This window comes from Schistocerca nitens, chromosome 4 (assembly GCF_023898315.1).
Source record: "Schistocerca nitens isolate TAMUIC-IGC-003100 chromosome 4, iqSchNite1.1, whole genome shotgun sequence".
Classification (NCBI taxonomy): domain Eukaryota; kingdom Metazoa; phylum Arthropoda; class Insecta; order Orthoptera; family Acrididae; genus Schistocerca; species Schistocerca nitens.
The window spans coordinates 839,494,668-839,514,654 of NC_064617.1; the positions used below are offsets into that span (position 1 = coordinate 839,494,668).

Below are 19,987 nucleotides of genomic sequence, written 5' to 3' on the forward strand. Positions count from 1 at the left end.
TATTCATGTAGAACTATTATAGGTAAAGGAGAAGTTGTCAAATTCATAAAAGTGGAAAATACAAAAACATAAAAATAACCACATTATATTCTATATACATTACAATATTGAAGCATGGGCTTGCAGGTTAATACTGGGACATTGAAGACTTGTGCTTGTTACAATAGGCAGGTCTATAATAGAAATTTTCATGAAAAGAATTAAGGGGACATTGTGTTGTCACACAGAAAGGATTATTATTTTTTGGTTACTGTAAATTTCTTGAAGCAATTGGACAGGAAAATTTATCTACATGTGCTGTCAGCCACTTATAATTTAGTATCAATTACAAATTTCTCTACCAGTGTTGCTGAAGATACAGCCGGTAGAAGCTAAAGAGATGCATGCCTATCCTGTACGAAACTGATTAGCAGATCATAATGCACAGTCACTCACATTGCAGATTATCTCCATGTAAAGTCAGAAACACTAAGAATGCAGTGATGCTGATAAATGGCAAAACTACTGAGGAATTTAAAGAAAGTTTAAAACTGTTGACTACGGTGAATTTTACAATGAGCCTAAGGTAGCTCCACTTTCAACATATTTCTAAATGAGATTGTGTCTATTCTTGAAAACAATTTTTTTAAAAAGAATATTAAATGAGAAAGATTATTAAATGGGAACTCATTACAGAAAGCCATTGATCAGTACAGATGTCAGAGTCTCTTCACAATAGAAAATGACTTCTACAGAATAACCAGAACAAGTAAAGATTCAGAAGTACTTTCATATCATGTACATTACTGTAACACATTAGAAAAAAAAATTGAAAAATTGTGGTTTGCACACAGCTATTTTGTCACTGTATTAATCAACCAGCTTCAGTCAGAAAAGGACCATCTTCAGGTGTAATGTGAAATCATCAATCAGGTGCACGAAAATAATAACCATTAGCTATCATCACACCATAAACCAATATATCAAATAAAACTATAATACTGGAGTACATATAGCACAAAGTAGGTAATGTAGTGAAGCAAGTAGCAAGACTGAAATGGTATGTGATGATGTAAAGGTTTATGGTGTGCATATTGATGAAAACATAAGGTCGCCACATCATACGCTAGGTCTGCTAAAACACTTAGTGAGTTACATTTGCCCTTAGAATAACTGCCAACTTCAAGGGTACATAAGTCAGCAAGTTCGCACATTTCCATTCACTGCTCTCTAATTCTGGGATATTTCCTCAGTTAAGCAATGAGTATTCATTCCACCAAAGAGAGTAATTAGAATTAGGTTTCATATTCACTCGTGTAAATCTTGCAGGCATCTCTAATCAGCTAGTAATATTAACCACAGCCTTAGAGTACATTTAGTCATTAATGACAATTCTGAGTTTGAGATTAACAGAGGTGATAGCAAGTACGACACTAGAATGAAAAATTATTTGGGTTACCCTTTAACTCATAATTATGGGAATTACTTTTAAATTACTTGATACTAAAAGAAAAACGGGTGCTTTCCAAAAGGAAATCATTCCTGCTCCACATATATTACTGTTTTTATCTAGTAATACTTCTAACAAAGCATTTGGTAAAAGAACACTGGCACCTATCTATATAATATTGATGTCATGATCTAGTTGACGTAAGCATTATTGTTAAATTCACATCCCTGGGTTTAAATATTCTGATACAATATGTACATTATCATTACTGCCATAAGAACCACAACGTCACTGTAGATTAGCCTAACATAATTCTGCAACAATCAATACCGGTATATTACTATACTGTACTACAAAAGCAACAGCATTTTTAATTAAGTGGCATGTTCTGTAACGGACACTCGTTGGAAGCGCTTTTCCTCAAGGGTAAACATAAAAGTTAAGTTCTATATTACAGTGGGGCACCACTGTGGTAATATCCTTCCACTGATGTGCATGGCGTTGTATTTGGTATAGAATATGTAATTTTATTTTCTGTTTGTGTTACGCAACTATTATTATTGTAATCTTCCAATCAAACGTATTTGTGTCTACCCGTTCGTACTGGTTCGCCAGCAACACTCGCGCTCTGGCGCGTAACACAAACAGAAAATAAAATTACATATTCTATACCAAATAGAACGTCAATAACGGGCGTTCCTGTTATTAACAGCACTGACTTCAAGTAACGCAGTTGTCTACTGTTTTTCTTGCCGTTTTTGTTGTGCGGGATGCATAAACCAACAGCGCGATCTTTACGAAGTCATGAGCTCTCTATGGCAGCGATCAAAGATACGATTCGTAGGCAATTACTGTCGTTAACTCGTGTTTAAACATTCATTAACGACTAGTAAATGGAAAAAAACTAAGGTTAAGTGTGACATTCGAAATGCCACGTAAAAAAATGAACTAATGAATCAAATCGTACTTCGCATATTCACCAAGAAGTCCAACTTGTCTTGAAATATCATTAATTATAATCGGTATTATGTATACTTTATAACTAATTCTATAAATATCAATTATGTGGAGATATATTTTATAATATAATTTGAACTAGTTCCAAGGTAACAACATCGGAGAACTGTTCTAGCTTTCAGGTACTCTTTGACACTGTGACGTCTTCCAAACAACAATTCGGCGGGAACATCGTTAACTGGTTCCCAGCAAAATTCATAAAGTGGCGGGACTGAACGTTGCCAAATTATGATGGTCAGTGTGAGATTGTGCATTGGATTAAATGATGCGTTGTTTCTTTATGATTGTAGTTCCCTATGATAAAAAGTTATATTACATTTAATGGGCAAATGTTATTGCATAAGGTTTTTGTTGGTGCTATGAAGCGCAGTGTTTGGGAAAATTGGCTTCTCTGTACTAACACCAGCTGAGAGCTTAAGCTCCTATTGGTAGGCATGCTTGTTTCCCGCCTTTTTCGTGTTTATAACTAGGGAGCATGCACTAACTTGGTCAGTTTGGCTTGGGTTTCTGCTGTAGTGCAGTCGAAGTTTAAACGTTGTTAAGATGCCTTTTCAAGCGGTTGGTGATAAAGAAAATGTGCCGCTTACTCTGTCTCCATTAAAGATTAATCCTAATGTAAGTATTGTATTAATTTTATTATTCTGAGGGGAGTTTCTATATGTTGTGCTGACTTGTTTTCCAACGACTAATTACTTCATTTTTTAGGTGAATTCGAGCGGAAAGCATCGAAATGCAGTTTTGGATGTGACAACGCGGCACAACATAGCCCAACAAATCAGCTTCGTAAGGAAGACAATTTTATTTCAATGCTTAGAGTTAAGTTTTGAATATTTTTGTTTAGAGTATACGTTTTACAGGGCGACGAGAATTTCATTGAGAAAGACAAGAAATCTTTCAGAAAATTCGATATTGAGCTGGAACCGTTATTGAGGGAGAACCCAAGAAGATTTGTCATCTTCCCGATTCAGTATCATGATATCTGGGCTATGTACAAAAAAGCAGAAGCATCGTTCTGGACGGCTGAAGAAGTAGACTTATCGAAGGTACATCTCTTTTAAGTATCAGTTCGGTGTTTCTTGTTACAAGGCATGGTGTAAATGATTCCCGTTTTCCACATTAAAACTGAAGAGGAACTGCAACATAGTACTATTAGCTACGTTGAACTAACTTAAATTAACGTATCATACTCGAACATTCGCTATAATTTTTCTCGTTATGGTTAGCTTGTAGCTGTTTAACTAAGTTAAGTCATGGTCGCCCCGAAAATGTTTCAAACAGGAACATTCTATTTAATTTGCATATTTATTTCGTAGGACTTGGTTCACTGGCAGCAGCTTAAACCTGAAGAAAGGCATTTTATTTCCCACGTCCTTGCTTTCTTTGCTGCTAGTGATGGCATTGTTAATGAAAACCTGGTTGAAAGATTTAGCCAAGAAGTGCAAGTAACAGAAGCAAGATGTTTTTATGGTTTCCAAATTGCTATGGAAAATGTGCATTCTGAAATGTACAGTCTTCTTATTGATACATATATAAAGGATTCTGCTGAAAGGTTTGTGATAAAATTCCATTATCACTGGAGCATATATATGAATCAATGAATGAATAGTTTTGAGTGTCCTATGTTTCTTTTCCAGAGAGTTTCTTTTCAATGCAATTGAAACGCTCCCATGTGTAAAGAAGAAAGCTGATTGGGCACTCAGGTGGATTGCTGATGAATATGCAACATTTGCAGAACGTGTAATTGCATTTGCTGCTGTGGAAGGCATATTCTTTTCTGGCAGTTTTGCAGCTATTTTCTGGCTTAAGAAAAGAGGTTTAATGCCAGGCCTTACATTTAGCAATGAACTTATTTCAAGGGATGAGGTAAGTTTTACAAATAAATGAGTGTTTAAGTATATGTAAAATGCTAGTTTTTGTTACTTATAAGTATTTCCTATTGCAGGGCCTGCATTGTGACTTTGCATGCCTCATGTTTAAGCATGTTGTTCAGAAGCCCACAGAAGTGGAAATAACTAATATTATTAAGGACGCTGTGCAAATAGAACAAGAATTTTTAACAGAGGCATTGCCTGTAGCAATGATAGGCATGAACTGTGACCTTATGAAGAAGTACATTGAATTTGTTGCTGACAGACTTCTTGTGGAGTTAGGCTGTTCAAAGGTAAGTTTGCCCTTCTAGTTAAAGAACTTAAATGGTAGTCCTTCCACCTTGGTTAAGCTAATGTTTCATTAACAATGAGTGTAACCCTTTGCTCCGCTGTCACGTTTTATATAGTAATGCAGCTATGAAAACTAAGGTGGTTTTAAATTAATACAAAATTGTAATGTAATAATGTTTATTAGTCTTCCAGTAAAACCTACTGAGTGCTCGTTGTGAAAATGGGAGATACTTAGAAATAATGTTTTTATGTTGCCTCTTGGAATTAGTGTTAAATACTGTGACATAGTTATGATGCTGTGTGAGGGTAGGGGCAGAACTCTTTCACCACTTGAGTTTTGGCTCGGAAGACCGTGTCATCTCAGATTTATCTTTGTTTCTTCTAGGCCTACTCAGTCAAGTGTTTCCATTCTTGAATTTGTCGATTTTATAACCCGTCACTCTAAAAAAATTTTCCCCCCTTCCCCTTCTTAATTTCAGCCCATTCAAAAGTCTCATTGTGATGAACTGACTCCAGTTCTATTTCAATAGCTTCTCTCCATTGTTGAGAATTCAGGCCACTCACAGAATCTTCATCTGTTCTAGGTTAATTATTAAAAGAATGTGCTACACAAATTTCATAACAGTATTCCTTAGGTTTAGGTCTATAAGAAGAATGTTTTCTCAACGTTCCGGAATTTCTATGTTCATAGAATTGTTTGTTGCCGTCTTACACGCACGCCCAGTCTCTGGCAGCTGAAACCAGACTAAGCATATTTTGACTTTTTAGTTGCTTAGATTTGGGTTCTTCCCTCTCCACCCTCCATAGGGATTTCTATTTTCTACTGCTATAGCAAGCAATAGATTAGTCAAATACATAGCTGTCAAAATGGCATCCAGCCAAAATCATGTTAACAAAGTATCAGTTAACATACTTCTTGCTTTTCAGCAGAGTCCTATTTCTCTGCAACCCCATCCTAGTGTGGGCTGGATAGTGTTAATCTTCTTTCCCACTTCTCTTCCTAACATATTGCAGTTAAGTTCTCAAAAATGTCACAGACCTGATCTTTAGAACTTAGAAAAATTTAACTGCGTCTTCTAGTCATCTATTGAGGTAAAAAAAAAAGTAACAGCTTCCTCCTATAAACTCACATTCAGATTGTACGATGTGTATTAAATGAAAGATGTCTGTGGTTTTGCTTTTATTACATTTAAGTGCAATCTAGACTTTCCATTGTACACATGCTTCAGGGTTCTTTGCATTTACTTCAATCTTCCATTTATTACTGTAGCATTTAATAGTGACATGCTGTTCCTGTTCAGTTGTCAAAGTCTGTGGCATAAGAAATATTTTTCAGAGTACACAGATTGGTTTACATCTTCCTGTGTCTAGCAGCATTTGACTTTAAAGTTCACCTAATATCTGTCTCTGTAGCTGTAATGAATCAACGGAACTGTCAGATTCCACCCGTCTGCTTTGACCTTTGATGTAATGGTGTTGTGTACTATGTCACTACAGCTCAAGAGTTCTCGTGTTGGTTGTGTTGTAGATGTTGCGTTGTTTTTGTTTGATTGTGCCTTTTGGTGGTGTACATTTGTGCCGAATGTAATGTCATATTGGATTCATTTGAGTCTTTGTTGTGACAGTTGTAATGTTGCTGTGAGTGTACATAGTTGGTGGATAATGAAGTTTGAAAGTGTTTCCACTGAAATTAGAACAATAACAGTCTAGGTCTCATAAATTTAATTTCAGTGAAATTCACTGGCACAATGTGTGGACATTCTTGAAGTAATGTCTGTTAAGTTTGTGCAGTTATTTGGTTTCCCTATAGAATGTCAGCAACAATGAGTCTTAAGAGTTCCCGGCATCTTGGACCAGGGTCGCATTTATGTAGTGGTGTTATGGGGATAACATCTGGCAGTCTAAACACAGTACCTGGTTCGAGAAATCTAGTTTGGTCATGTTGTTTGTTTTGTTGACATACTATTTTTGTTATAGGTCTTCTATCAGTTTTTTGTCCACGAGTTGGATTGGTTTTAGTTTTTTCGAGAGGTTTGTTCTGAGCATGTTAAGTACAGGATGAAGTTGGGTGGGGAGGGGATGGTTGTTGATGATAAATTAACAGTTCCTAAGAAGTATGGGAGTGGCAGTTCTCAGGTTGGTTTGGAGGAGGGGGCGGCGGGCATTGTTTTGGGAACTGGGTATGCTGATTGTGTTTTTTTAGTGTTTTGGAGGACTGTACAGAGAGGGAATTTGTGGATTTGATTGAATATATTCAGAAGGCGAGCACATCAGTTTTGAATGCATTTTTGTCCTACCGGGGTTTGGGAAAGAGGGGTTATGATAGATTAATTCTTAATTCTATTGAGTTCAAGGATTGTGAAACTGGCTTGTACTAACAAGACAGATGTTTTGGGGGAGGGTGGAAGAGGTGATCTTCCAACCTGCAGTATCATTTTGATGATGGCAGAAGAGGGTCCCTGTGAAATAATTTTTTCTTTTCAATGGGGGGGGGGGGAGGAGGAGAGGTCTGTGGGGTTGTGAGTTAAGGGGGGTGTTGGGGAGAGGTTGTGGGTATTGGTTGTTGTTGAGTTAATGGGGTGGGTTGTTGGTGGGTAGGGGAATTCGTTGAATGGTGATGTGGGTGGGTTGTAGGTGGTGTGAAAGTGTCTGTTTTTGTTGCGTTCACGTGTGGTGGCAAACTTAGATCATGTTGCTGGATGCTGTTGTCGGTAAGTAATTTTTGTTTTGGGTTTATTTTATAGTACTTGTGGTGCTTGTGTGTATTTATGGTAGGTTGATTGTCTTTTGATTGCTGTGGTGTTGTCAGATTTTTCGGTTGGTGAGATGTTGGTGTTTTGGTTCCACTTTCTGTAGTTGTAGATGTTGGGGTCTGTAGGAATAGAAAGATGAGTTTGAGCTATATAGGTAGAGGGAAATGTCACATACCTGTGATTTTCATTGGTTTAGGGGAATGCTGTAGTTCTGGCTTTCTGTTTGTGATAATGTTTGCTTTGGGATCATGCAGTGTTTTTTTCCTTTTTTGTTTGTTTTTTGTATATTACTGTCAGTTTTAGTGTCAACTATTTATTGCTCCATTCATATCGAAGGTTAATCTGCTGTCCTCACTTACAAATAACACTTTCAGAGGGTATTTTTGCTTTGTAATGGCCAGTTTAAGAAAATGAAAGTTTTTCTCAGCAGGCGCTTTTTGCTTTATTGAAGTAGTGACATTGTTAGCCTGTGATTAAAGATATTTACAATTGGATTTGTTTTCAAGATATACAAAGTTAGTTAATAAATAGTTGGATTTTACTATTGGTCATTTCTGCTTAGTTTTTCACTTACATTGAGAAACAGTCTACTAGCACATTTTTGGTTCCATCCTTCATTAGGCACTGATATTGCTGTCTAATGTTATACTGCTTTGCAGAACTATACTCCTCTCATATGCTGACATCTGCATATGTTGTTCACACGCCTGCCTAAAACTGTAATTGCTGTCTGAGTAAATGGAATGAAATTCGTGAAGATTTTATGACCTGTCGTCAACATACCCCTGTTAACATTTATGCTGACTGCATGGTGAGATTATGGTAACAGTGCCATACATTCGTCTATTTGCTACCAAAGTTCACAGTTTTAGCATTTCCATATGAATATTAGTGACCAATTTGCATAACTGCTTCACATCCTTTGTGAAGCATTTCCCTTTAATGTATATTGATGATTGATATCAGTCATGATTGATATGTCTTCCCATTGGTGCCTTGTTATGTATATGGTCTTCAGCTCTGATTGCAGTAATAAGGTATTCTCAAAATTGCCATATTAAGCAGTAGTTTTTCTCCAGTCACTGCGTATTCTGTTACATTTAATGTCAGGATGTCCTTTCACCTACATAAATTTTAACTGAGATTTTCATTTTCCTTGTTAGCCCGTATGAATTATTTATTGTTATTTGCTCCTGTCATCTTCTGTACTTCATAGCACAAGTCAAAATACAATGCAGACATAAAGTGATGCACATTTTTCACATTGGAATGATACAGAAATTAATCATTATTACACATTCAATCTAGGTAATTTTGTAATTTGCGAAAAGGAAATTGGCTGCTCACCATGTGGCAAAGAGATGCTGAGCCACAGATACACAGCAAAATGATTGTCGCAGTGCAAGCTTCCGGCCATAGCCATAATGTTATATCCCATGAATAATTACTATAGACAATACATATTTATTATTACATTTATGCAGTTTATTTACTACATGCATGTTTGCTATTTTACGTTAGTCAGATAAAGGTAATATTTGCTATGATCTGTAATTTTACTTTAGAGTAGTATACAGTGTTCACTTGCTGAAAAATTCATTAACAGAGTAGAAATTGTGGTTCATCACAAATAGGACACTTTCCTGGTAGGCAGACATTCTGGTATGAGATAAGAATATTGCACTTTCTTGTTTCATGGTGATTTACAGAGCTGTTTAATTTAGAAGCATTGGGTGGTTTAAATCTTCTTATGAAGGAAAATTGCTACATGAAAATCAAAGAGCAGAAGGTTGAGGATGTTAAATCATTCAAAAAGAGAATGACAATATCTTTGTTGTAACTAATGCTAACAGCTCGGTTTTGCATTTCGAATATAGTTTGCCTACCTGGTGAATTTCTCCAGAATGAGTCTATATCTGATTGCAGCGTGGAAACTCACATGATACACCTGTGGTACTGTTTTTCTGTTTCCACTTGAGTTCAGTATCTGCAGTATATAGCAAATAGGTGACAGCTCACCTGTTAGGCTGGATGTGTGTGTTCTGTTTGAGATCATCCTGAAGAGGTGGTCCCAAAAATTTCACATCAGTCGCACTTAAGCTTTCCTTGTTTATTTTTCGAGTTGAGATCAATCTGTTGTTTTTTATGGGATATGTTAAAGTTCATGGCTAGTTTTTAAAGTGGTTTATAATGAGATTATTTGTTTCAAACCAATCTGAGAGTTGCACCAGTATGTTACCTGCTGGTAGCTGAAAGTCTGTTGGTGTGCATAGTTCCTAAGCATGTCCTGATGCAGCGGAACTACAGGTTTTTTCTAGATTACTAGACCCTACTATATTAACAGTGCAACAAAAATTGGCTATTTGCGCTATTGTTCAAAGTGTTACTGACACATCTGTGTTTGAGTTAATCGTAAGGGGTTACACACATTAAAGACAAAGCTTCGAGGGTTATTTTTCATCTTTTAGATTATAAGTTTTATGATAGTGATGCTAGGAGTAATTGCCCTTTACAAAAGTGAGATAAAATCTTGAGTGATTTTACATGTTATTGACTTCTGTATGGAAAAGTCTGAAGTATTCTGTTGTGCAGAGAGATACATTGCCATCAGAGTTGACACCAGACTCTTTCTTGCTTGTTTTGACATAAATTCTCAAATCAAATCTTGGAAACCTGTGTTGTATGCTGCTGCATCACGATATTGACCTGTGAAAAAAAAATCACATTAAGACAAATAAGATACAACTAAATTTCAATTACAGCAGCAGTATCTGTAGCCATTTTATTAAAATGGAAAGATTTTTACCAGGCTGCAGATTACCTGAATAGTTGTCTTCTTCAGGCTGTACCACTCGGATATTTCTCCCTGTGATCAAGAATAATTTAGTTCTTCCCCTTGAGCTTCCACAATGTCTTGTGTGCTGTACAAATGTGACCTATTAGTAACAGAATTAAAAGAAACTGCAGAATCTAAAGAATGCACTGCAGACTTCGTGAGGACACATTGGCTGTCAATTGTCACATTATCATTCAAGTTTGCTTAGAAATAATTCTAGAAGTTAACAGAAAGCAGTGCCTGTCAAGATACAGATAGTGAGATGCCCATACATTCTTCTCGTACAAAATAGGTACAGATTTTGAGTGATCAGCTGTGTGTGTGTGTGTGTGTGTGTGTGTGTGTGTGTGTGTGTGTGTGTGTGTGTGTGTGTAGAATATTGCGGATGAGCTATACTTTTGGTGCCGTCTTGTATATAAAGATGAGTGGTCAAAGGGGTTCAGAATACTGTAATACTTTTGCACCGAGTTTTTCACCTGCACATTTTAGGACAACTTCATTTCTTGTTACGTGAGAAAGATCTTCTAAGGCACCAGGTGTTCAGGCATCAGTCCTGGGAAGGTGTGCAGTCTTCATAGTTGAAGATTCTACTCCATAGGTCATGGTAGGGAAGATAGTTTGGATGAGGATGACCTTTGGCTCAGCAGTGAAGAGGTATCCTTGCAGATGTGAGCAAGTTTTGCTGTGCAGTTCCTCAAAATTGAAATACAGAAGTGTGGATTTCATTAAGGGTGCTCCCTAGAGAGTGCAATATTCACTCTCACAAAATAAATATGAAATGAACTGCAATGTTGAAGGTCTCTCTTCCCACAAGATACCTTCAACATTTCAGGTTTGTGTGCATGGTTGTTTCTTGTGTGAATGTTGCTTCTCTTTGGGGTGCCCATTAGCTTAAATAATTATTTAAGTTATCATTAGATGTTAAAGCTTGAGTAACTCAGTTATTATGTTTTGGCTTCGCACTGCTGTTGTTTCTTGGAGATGAAAAAAAAAAAAAAACTGGGCACCTGCAGTTCTGCACTAATAAAGTAGCTTGACTGGCAATCTGCTAACAGTCCTCAAGCTGGCACCACTTGCTTCTGCAGTAATATACTGAGATTTGGTAACATCTGTGATAGGCCGACCGTTTTATACTTAACATTTGAAGAAAGCATGTATCCTCTAAATGATCTCTCTCCCTTGTTTATGTAGAATCTGTCACTCGCCAATGTTAACAAGCCATAAGAACTCGTACCAAATGGTATAAGTCACTAAGTAACTCCCTAAGGTGACATTTAATAGTCACACTGGCTAAAACATTCACAGCAGGAATGCTCAGACAACTACTGAATGGTTGTTGGAGAATGTGTGGCAGCAGGTACACACAAGAAACCTCAACCAAAGCAGTCATTTGTGACTACTGTTAGTATAGCGTTTCATCTGGTCTTAGCAAGTCAGTTACTCATGTCAGCTATTGTAGGATATTACCATTATGTTCTGTGGATCAGTAATTATTATAAGCAATTGCTTATGTGCTGTACAAAAAGTATGAGGTCTTGGCAATTCTGACAATTAAATACTACAATTACATTGTAGTGGGAGGGGTTGGGTGGGTGTTGAGTGTGTGTTTCAAATAGTTTCCAGTTAAAAACGATGTCATTCAGAGTAATCGGGAGATGTCCTAACCACTGTGAACAGTGAAAATAATTAGGAATAAGTTTTTGTCTACTCAGTACATTCTTATGATTCAGCTTATGGAAAAGTCTTCATGAGTTAGCTGTAAAATCTTCCTCTGAAACAAAAATCATGGGCTGATGCTGTTATATCTCGTTATATCCCAGATTGATTTGAGAGATTGTAATGAGTGTGGGTACTTGCTGTATACTCACATGAAGTAAAAGCACAATGTAGAGTTTGAAGAACACCAAATAAGACATTTGTGTACCAGAGCATACACACACCATCTAATAAAAGTAATACAAAACAGACAATATATTACATGTGGTTAGACACTGGACTCGCACTCGGGAGGACGACGGTTCAATCCCGCGTCCGGCCATCCTGATTTAGGTTTTCCGTGATTTCCCTAAATCACTGCAGGCAAATGCCGGGATGATTCCTCTGAAAGGGCACGGCCAACTTCCTTCCCCATCCTTCCCTAATCCGATGAGACCGATGACCACGCTGTCTGGTCTCCTTCCCCAAAACAACCAACCAATATATTACATGTAACAAGTCTTCTCTCTCATTGGTCCATTGCATCACCATTGTCGCCACACCACCCACCGCTGTCCTGTTTCTATATTGATATGAGGGCGTAGCACTACAGTTCAAAAAGGTTGGTGCACTATAACCTGGAGCTCCTTAAGTGGCACTTATTCTGCTTACTGGTTTGTGGTGGTGGTGGTGGTGGTGGTGGTGGTGGTGGTGGTGGTGGTGGTGGTGAAGGGAAACACACAGGCTGTGGTACCTGTGACTGTTGAGGGCTTACATTATTCATACTGAAATCATCTATGTGTTGACTTAAAGTGGTCAGTGGAAACTGTATCCTTTTGCCCATTAATGTCACGGACTAAGGTTTGGTTTGAACCACGCAGTACTTTAAGTGGACGCTTGTATGCAGGGGAAACTGGTGGCTTAACTGCCTTTCACAAGCCCGGACTAAAAGCAGGAACACAAGTGTGCAACAACAGACAGGCTTTGAATTGTGATGCACAGGGGTGTGGAGGCGTGTTTTTATGAGGTTTGCAATTCGTGTAGGAAAAATTGTCACCAAATTGTATGTGGGGCATGGGGCAAGGAGAAAAGAAATCGCCCGAACTTCCAGAGCTTTGCCATAAACATGTTCGTGGGGAACAGCTGCTGTCTCCCTTTTAGGTTGTATGCGGCCAAAGAAAACCCTGTGGAGGAAATCAGGCTAAGATTCGGTGACAGTCCAGGGTGGACTTCAAGGTACAGTGTAGGTGCTGTACCATTTCATTACTCACGGGATGGTCATTAGTAGTGCGGGTGAGGAGACACCCACACAAATTAAATACCTTTGCAAATATTTGTCTTCAGTTGTTTACCCCAGTCTGTAGTAATAGCATGAGGATGCCAAAACATGAAAACCATGTAGCAATGAAAGCCCAAGTAATGAAAGAAGTAGAAATATTCACAATTGGACTAGCTTCAGGTCAATGTGTAACTCTGTCGATAACTGTTAAAAAGTAACGCAAACACTGTGAAGCAAGAAGAGGGCCTAAAATCTAAAAGTTGATATGGTTAAGAAACAGGAACAGGTACATGGTGTGATCTTCGAAAGCTTGGCAGGTTACACATCAGCTTGCCCATTGGCAACAGTTGTGCTGCAAACCATGTCGGACTACTTTACCAGCAAGCAATTTTGTGGTAGCTTTGATTCCTGGGTGAGCTAGGTCATGATATGTGTTAAAAAATTGGGTGGCACCATCAAATAGGGATGAGGAGGCATACCTTGTTGCAAGATCTAGCACACCAGACATTTTGTTTGGATCCTTGCAGAGGGAGGAGCTGCAGATGCAATCTTGTGGATGATGGACCTTGAAGACACTGCAGGAGGAGGGGGTTGGATTCTTTATCAGTGGCCACAGCATCCCAATTGATAGCTGTGAGCAGTGCACAATCCCGTGACAAGCAGTCAGCCATGACATAGGTATGGCAGGTGATGTGCCTGATGGTGGTGAACTGCACAATGTAATCAATGTGGTGGTATGGATGAGGCGAATTGAACTCTGTAATTTGGTGAAATAGGGATGTGAGTGGCTTATGTTCTGTGAACATTGTAAAAATGTACCCTTCAAGCCATGGTCTGAAATAATTGGTCAGAAAAATTGCAAGCTGTTTTGTTAAAGGCAATCCAATGCTATTCTTATTGCAACGAAAGAGTGAACCATTAAAGCCAGAGGTGCCCCTTGTATAAGGATGTACCAGTAAGGTAGCATTGTCAAGTGCCAGTTTTATAGTGTTAGTGGCAGAAGTCTCCACAGGAGTCCACGGAACACCTGTTTCCACAGGTGCATTTGCCAGCAAGCAAAAGGTTGAGAATGCCATCCACGTAACAGCATAAATAGTTGCTATGTTTGTGCTGCATTGGGGAGGCTGAAAGGCATTGTTTTGTGTTGAGGAGCCCAGTTGGCATAGTTATGGCAGTTATATGCTTACCTTCTCTGCCATTAGTATGTCAGAAATGCTTTTGCAGAGTCAGTAACACTGAAGATGCACGAGCCCACTACATTTGAGTTAGTCCCCATTACATTCAAAAGTGGGTAATTACCCGGAATTGTACAGAAACTAAGGCCTTTATACTGGACACCTAAGTGGCATTTCCCAATTTTTTTTCCTTAACCATGTGCAAAGAATCAGACCATGAGCTGAGAGATAAAGATCGTAAACATTCTGAAACATTTTAGTGAGATTCTTGTGCCACAAGCATGAGACAACTCTCCTGCAGCTGACTTATCTGAGCAGAGGAAACAGTCAGCATCTTTTCATGTGCAGTCAGCATGGATATGGATGCAGGAACAGTAACAAATTCTACTGTTGCGATAACATTGGTGTGGTCGTTGCAGGTATTCTAGTGATGGAGCCCCATGGCATCACTCATAATGCTATACAATGTGGCAGCAGTAGGAGGAGAATATGGCACTTGGCAAAGATGTATGCATTAGGGGACAGAAAAAAAATGAATGCACAAGATTGCAACTTTAACACCAAGCAGATAGACCGTGGCTCATCACAGAAATCCAAGGTCAACTGCACTGCTACAAATTCATCGATGTTGGAGCCATTAGCTGCTGTCAGAATAGGCACTTTCGAGTAGAATGGTGCACCGTATATGACTTATGTAAACGCTAATTTCCAGTGTGCCTGTCGATTACAAAATGTCTGATTCCATCACTGTGGATACAGTTGTCTACATCTTGTAAGTGCTTAAAGTGACCTCAATGAGTAAGCACACCTACTGGCACTCATTCGGGATGTTTGGGTAGACACATAATGTAGTAAAACATTACAAAACCAGCCCCATTTGCACGCACGGCTGTCGTTGGAAGATGTGGCCTTAACAGTTCCACCTGCCTTTATTTCTTCAGTTGTTGATTGTCCACATACTGCATTGTTACACGGGCTGAAAAATGAGGTTTGTAATTTGGGCACTGGCTATGGTAAATAAAGTAGCAGACACATGCACAGTTGCATTTCACTGCCGTCTATGTTGACAACACGCTAATAATACAGTGATACATGACCAGTGCACTATTGTTCTAACTTTTGATAAGTGTCTTTAATAGTTAGCAGGTGAACCATCCACATACCCCAATAGATTACTGTTGATCATCTACGTGCAGCGAAAGCCTAACCACAAAGTTCTCGAATAATAGAAAGGTACATATGGAGCAGACACTGTCACATGCATAGCCTAATTGTGTAACACTTATTACACAGTTAATGCATTGTTGTCATTCTACCAAACACAGGTCCCTCCTCTGAAACTCTGCTGTGGACTGACTGTCTCATGATCAAAAAATCGGGCCCTTGTACATCCTCACAATAATAGGTGTTGAAACTACATATTGTTTGAAGTTAAATTTACAGAAATCACAATTAAAACTTCATTAAATTAACTGAATACATCGAAAAATTGGTTCTTTTTAAGTTTCTTCTACTACAAGGGTTAAGCAGAATTATTTGTTTAAATGATGAAATTAACATATATGGTTCCACATACAATACTTTCGACGAAACTGGAAATTACTTTGGAATTAAGGGCTGGCTTTGCTAACGTGTTTTTGAATAGATCCAAATACATACTTCAAGAATACTATTAGTTAATCTTCCAAATGTTTATAATTATTACAGAATTGATACTTGTTTATACTTCATCAGTATAATTTAAGTTACGAAAAAAATTACTGATCTCGCCCTATAATGAAAGAGAATAACTAGGAATAGTCAAAATAAATTAGATCAGGTGTTATATTCTTTAAAACTGAGGGCCAGTCTTTTTCTTGTATGAAAATGCAGATTATATTCATGTATGTTACTGGCAAATAGTTAGAATTAACAAAACGAATTTAAGGAGGCAGATGGCAATACAAGAGGGGGATTGCAATTATCCCAGCTTGCTTCGTCGCAAACTGCATCCTGCTGTCACTGCACCTGGCATTAGGTGGGCAAATATGGTGATGAGATGGTCCATAGATAGTTGCAGATTTGGAGTGGGTGCTGGTGGAGAAACAGTGCTCCTTGAAACAACTGAGGCTGTAATGCTTGGTTTGGGGCTGCTCACCATATCGTAAGATTTCACTTCACACAAACTTGGATTTGCGTAAACAATAGGCACAGTGTCTGCTTTTCATGCTAGTTAAGTCAATTTGTAGGTCGGGAAATGATGACAATATTGTCCAAACTGGTAGTGGCAAACGTATGAACTGTAAAAGCTCTATTGATTGTCTATATAACAGGGCTTGTTCTGTCAACAAGTGCAGGGGGCAGCAGAGCACTTCGAAGAGGAAGTACCAGTTACTGCCTCAGTCTATGTGATTTTTTTGTAAGCTGCAATTCTGGGGCAGCACGAAATGTTCAGAGATGGTGTTCCGAAGAACAGCAGAAGATTGATGTCACACATCTGTCAGTTTGCTAACCATAAGGTCCAGTTGCGAAATCATCATAATAAATTTCTCCATGTTGCAAGTGAAAAATGGTGCAACTTGCATTACGCACAATTGTCCGTTGGTTGGCCAGAAAGGTGGAATTCTTGTGTTCTGATTCCCCTTACAAATACTGTTGTTAAGGGCTGTAGCTGGTGCCTTAGTTGATACCAGTTTTTGAAGTATGATGCTCCTCAGGAAGAGAGATGCACTGTAGTGGCGTGTAGTATATAACAGTATGCACATACAAGGTAAACAGTTCAGCTTTGGATCACCATTTGTGGGTACTTCCTGTATACTATTCATATGAAGTACACACACAGTTTAGAGACTGTAACACTTAATTACTCACTAATTACGCTAGTACAGAGAACACAGCACAAGACATCTGTGTAATAGTGTCAATACAAAGAACAGGAAAACAGAAAAGACTTCATGCAATAGTCACATTAGCTCAAGAATAGTTACAGAATTGCCTCACAACATGAAGTGCTAAGTGATTTTAAATAAGTCTTTAGGTAATGATTGAATGTGTCACATGACAAGTTTGGGGGGGGGGGGGGGGGGAAGAACAGTGTAATTGATAATCCGAAGATACTGTAAGGGCTGCAAATTTACTTTGTGTACCATAGTGAGGCCTTTTTTTCCCAACAGTGTACTTCAGTTGCTTCTTCCTAAAGCAGTTACTATTAAAAGAAGTCTGTGGCACTTCAGTATTCCACCAGGTTTTGTTGATTTAAGATTTACTATTATGAAACACAGTCACTTAACTAACTCTCAAGGTCAAAAGTACAGTAAATTGTTTTGAGCACGTAGAGGTGATTCACAGAAGAGTCCCACAAGTGGAAGTTATGGCCATCAGAAATTTAGCAGGAAAAGTGACATAGCCTATATATTACAACTTTGATTTGGTTGTATGCATTAAAGTTGTTAGGAATCGTGTGGTTTAACAATTGATGTTGAATAAAATCTGCTAGTTTGCTCACTCAAGAAGTGGTTGTAAAGTTGATCGAACTTCCATATTTACAGTATGCTTCTGGATAGACCATTAATCATTTTTTTCCTGGTAAGAAAGACTTTCATAAATATTAATAAAGGGGTTGGGCTGTTCCCTCTGAGTGTAGGACAAGTCACTTACTGGGAACTTTAGAGTATTAAGTCTCTGGTTGTTTTTCAACTGTTACTGGATTTGTTGGGCATATGTGAATTAATGTACACTGGCCTACAGGGACTGATTTTCTATCACTTCATATTTATTTACACACAATGTTGCCTGTCTAATGTTTTGTAACAGATGTCCAAATATTAGACCCATACATTACACCAATAAGCACCATATCATAAAATTCTCTCGTGGTGAACTTAACATGTTAATTTAAGCAGTTTAGGTATGGACCACACATTCATGTAGCTAGACAGATAGCATAATGTAATGATCACATAACACTAATTGCAGATTATGCAGTCTTCACCTTCACTGTTTGATGCCTAACCACAGACTGACACACTACAGGGGTAATACACCTAATTGTATGCATGCATAAAATCACAGATTACCTTTTGTTAAAATTTGTGCTTATTTCATGTTAATGCTAAAACACAAGAAAATTAAGAAACAGGTGTAATGAATGATGGCCTTTTAACTAAGATGCCCTGTGCTTGTAAGCTATGCAATGAGGAAGGGCAGTGTCGGCAGTGACATCAAAGCCTGTATGTGCGTCGTACCTCTGTTCATTGTAGCATCCACGTTGTGTAGTAAACGCAATGTGGCTTGTAAATGTGGAAACTCAAGAAAATACTTCTTTCTTGCATCTGTTTTAGTTAATTGTAATCTTGCTGCTGCTCTCACTGCCTAAGGAATTTTTGTGTATTGATTCAGTTATTGTTTATTGTACAATTAGGGTATTTTTGTCCAAAATTGTACAACGCCTTCGTTCATTTGGTTTACGCTGTTGACAAAGAACAGTGAACAGTTCAGTTACATTGGCTGCACCCGATAACAGAAGTTATCAGACACAGCTCTCTCAACAGTGTAAATCCATTACATAGTTCACTCATTTGCAAGATGGTGGACTATCATGTTGTACTTCAAGTGAATCTATAAATACTTCGTGCATAGTGTTACTAGAATTCTGTGTACTTATATTGTGTGTCGCGCATATAATACAATTTTGTGGTATTTCTGAACTCGTTAAATATGCTCCCTTTCTGTCAGTAGCATAAATCTTTCTATAGAGGCATACTTCTACATACCTGAGGTTACTTTTGAGACCCATTGCCAATAAAATAATGCTCACGTTTTGTCTTTTAGGTATACTTTTCAGAAAACCCATTTGACTTCATGGAGCACATTTCCTTGGAGGGAAAGACTAATTTCTTTGAGAAGAAAGTAGGAGAGTACCAGAAGTGTGGTGTAATGGCGAGCAAAGAAGAAAATGTCTTCACACTAGATGCTGATTTCTGAAAAGTGATACTCTTTCCTTGTCCACCTGTGGTCCTTTGTAAATTTGTATATTTTATTATGTGTTTGTCTCTGCCATTGTTCTTGTGTCATTTCTGTAGTATTCATCACCATTTCCACTCGTGTAACTTTACTTCCATACTATCACTTTATGCATGTGTTTATTTATTTGTGGCTATAATTGAACAGACTGTATCTAAAGAGTTTGCATATGGAAAATTACTTCTCAAATGTCTCCTTATGGCTGGGACTTTTTATATGCAATTACCCAATTAACTGTCTAGACAGGCTATAAGTGGCTTGTGTGAAGATGACTGTGCAATACTTTCTCACTTGTATATATTTCTATGAAATAAAATACAAAGATTTCAGTATTATGGACTTGTATTATTTAAATTTTACCTCATAGCTCTGTAACTAGATGGCAACAAAATTGAAATTGCAACATGAACGCTATGATTTTAATAGAAATGGTGTGCAGAGTAAATTTGCCACTTATGCTTCGGAGCCCAACTAGGCACTAAACTATTTCAGCAATTTATTGGTCTGCCAGCCTGTAACAGGTGGGTACACAGGGAGAATATCACAACAGTTCTAACAAGGGAACCTCCCCATCGCACCCCCCCCAGATTTAGTTATAAGATGGCACAGTGGATAGGCCTTGAAAAACTGAACACCGATCAAT

At 38.0% G+C, this 19,987-nt stretch overlaps 1 protein-coding gene across 2 annotated transcripts; it reads left to right on the top strand.

Moving 5' to 3' along the window:
• The first annotated feature begins 2,573 nt into the window (after window positions 1-2,573).
• On the top strand, window positions 2,574-19,679 carry LOC126253272 (ribonucleoside-diphosphate reductase subunit M2). Of its 2 annotated transcripts, none has more exons than XM_049954488.1 (7): window positions 2,574-2,680; window positions 3,152-3,229; window positions 3,304-3,489; window positions 3,760-3,995; window positions 4,081-4,309; window positions 4,389-4,607; window positions 19,153-19,679. In XM_049954488.1, the coding sequence occupies exons 1-7, from the start codon at window positions 2,675-2,677 to the stop codon at window positions 19,303-19,305; spliced, it is 1,107 nt and encodes a 368-aa protein (XP_049810445.1). In that variant the 5' UTR covers window positions 2,574-2,674; the 3' UTR covers window positions 19,306-19,679. The 2 variants fall into 2 exon arrangements, with proteins under 2 accessions (XP_049810445.1, XP_049810443.1); XM_049954486.1 differs by lacking the exon at window positions 2,574-2,680 and adding an exon at window positions 2,797-3,061.
• The last annotated feature ends 308 nt before the right edge of the window (window positions 19,680-19,987 follow it).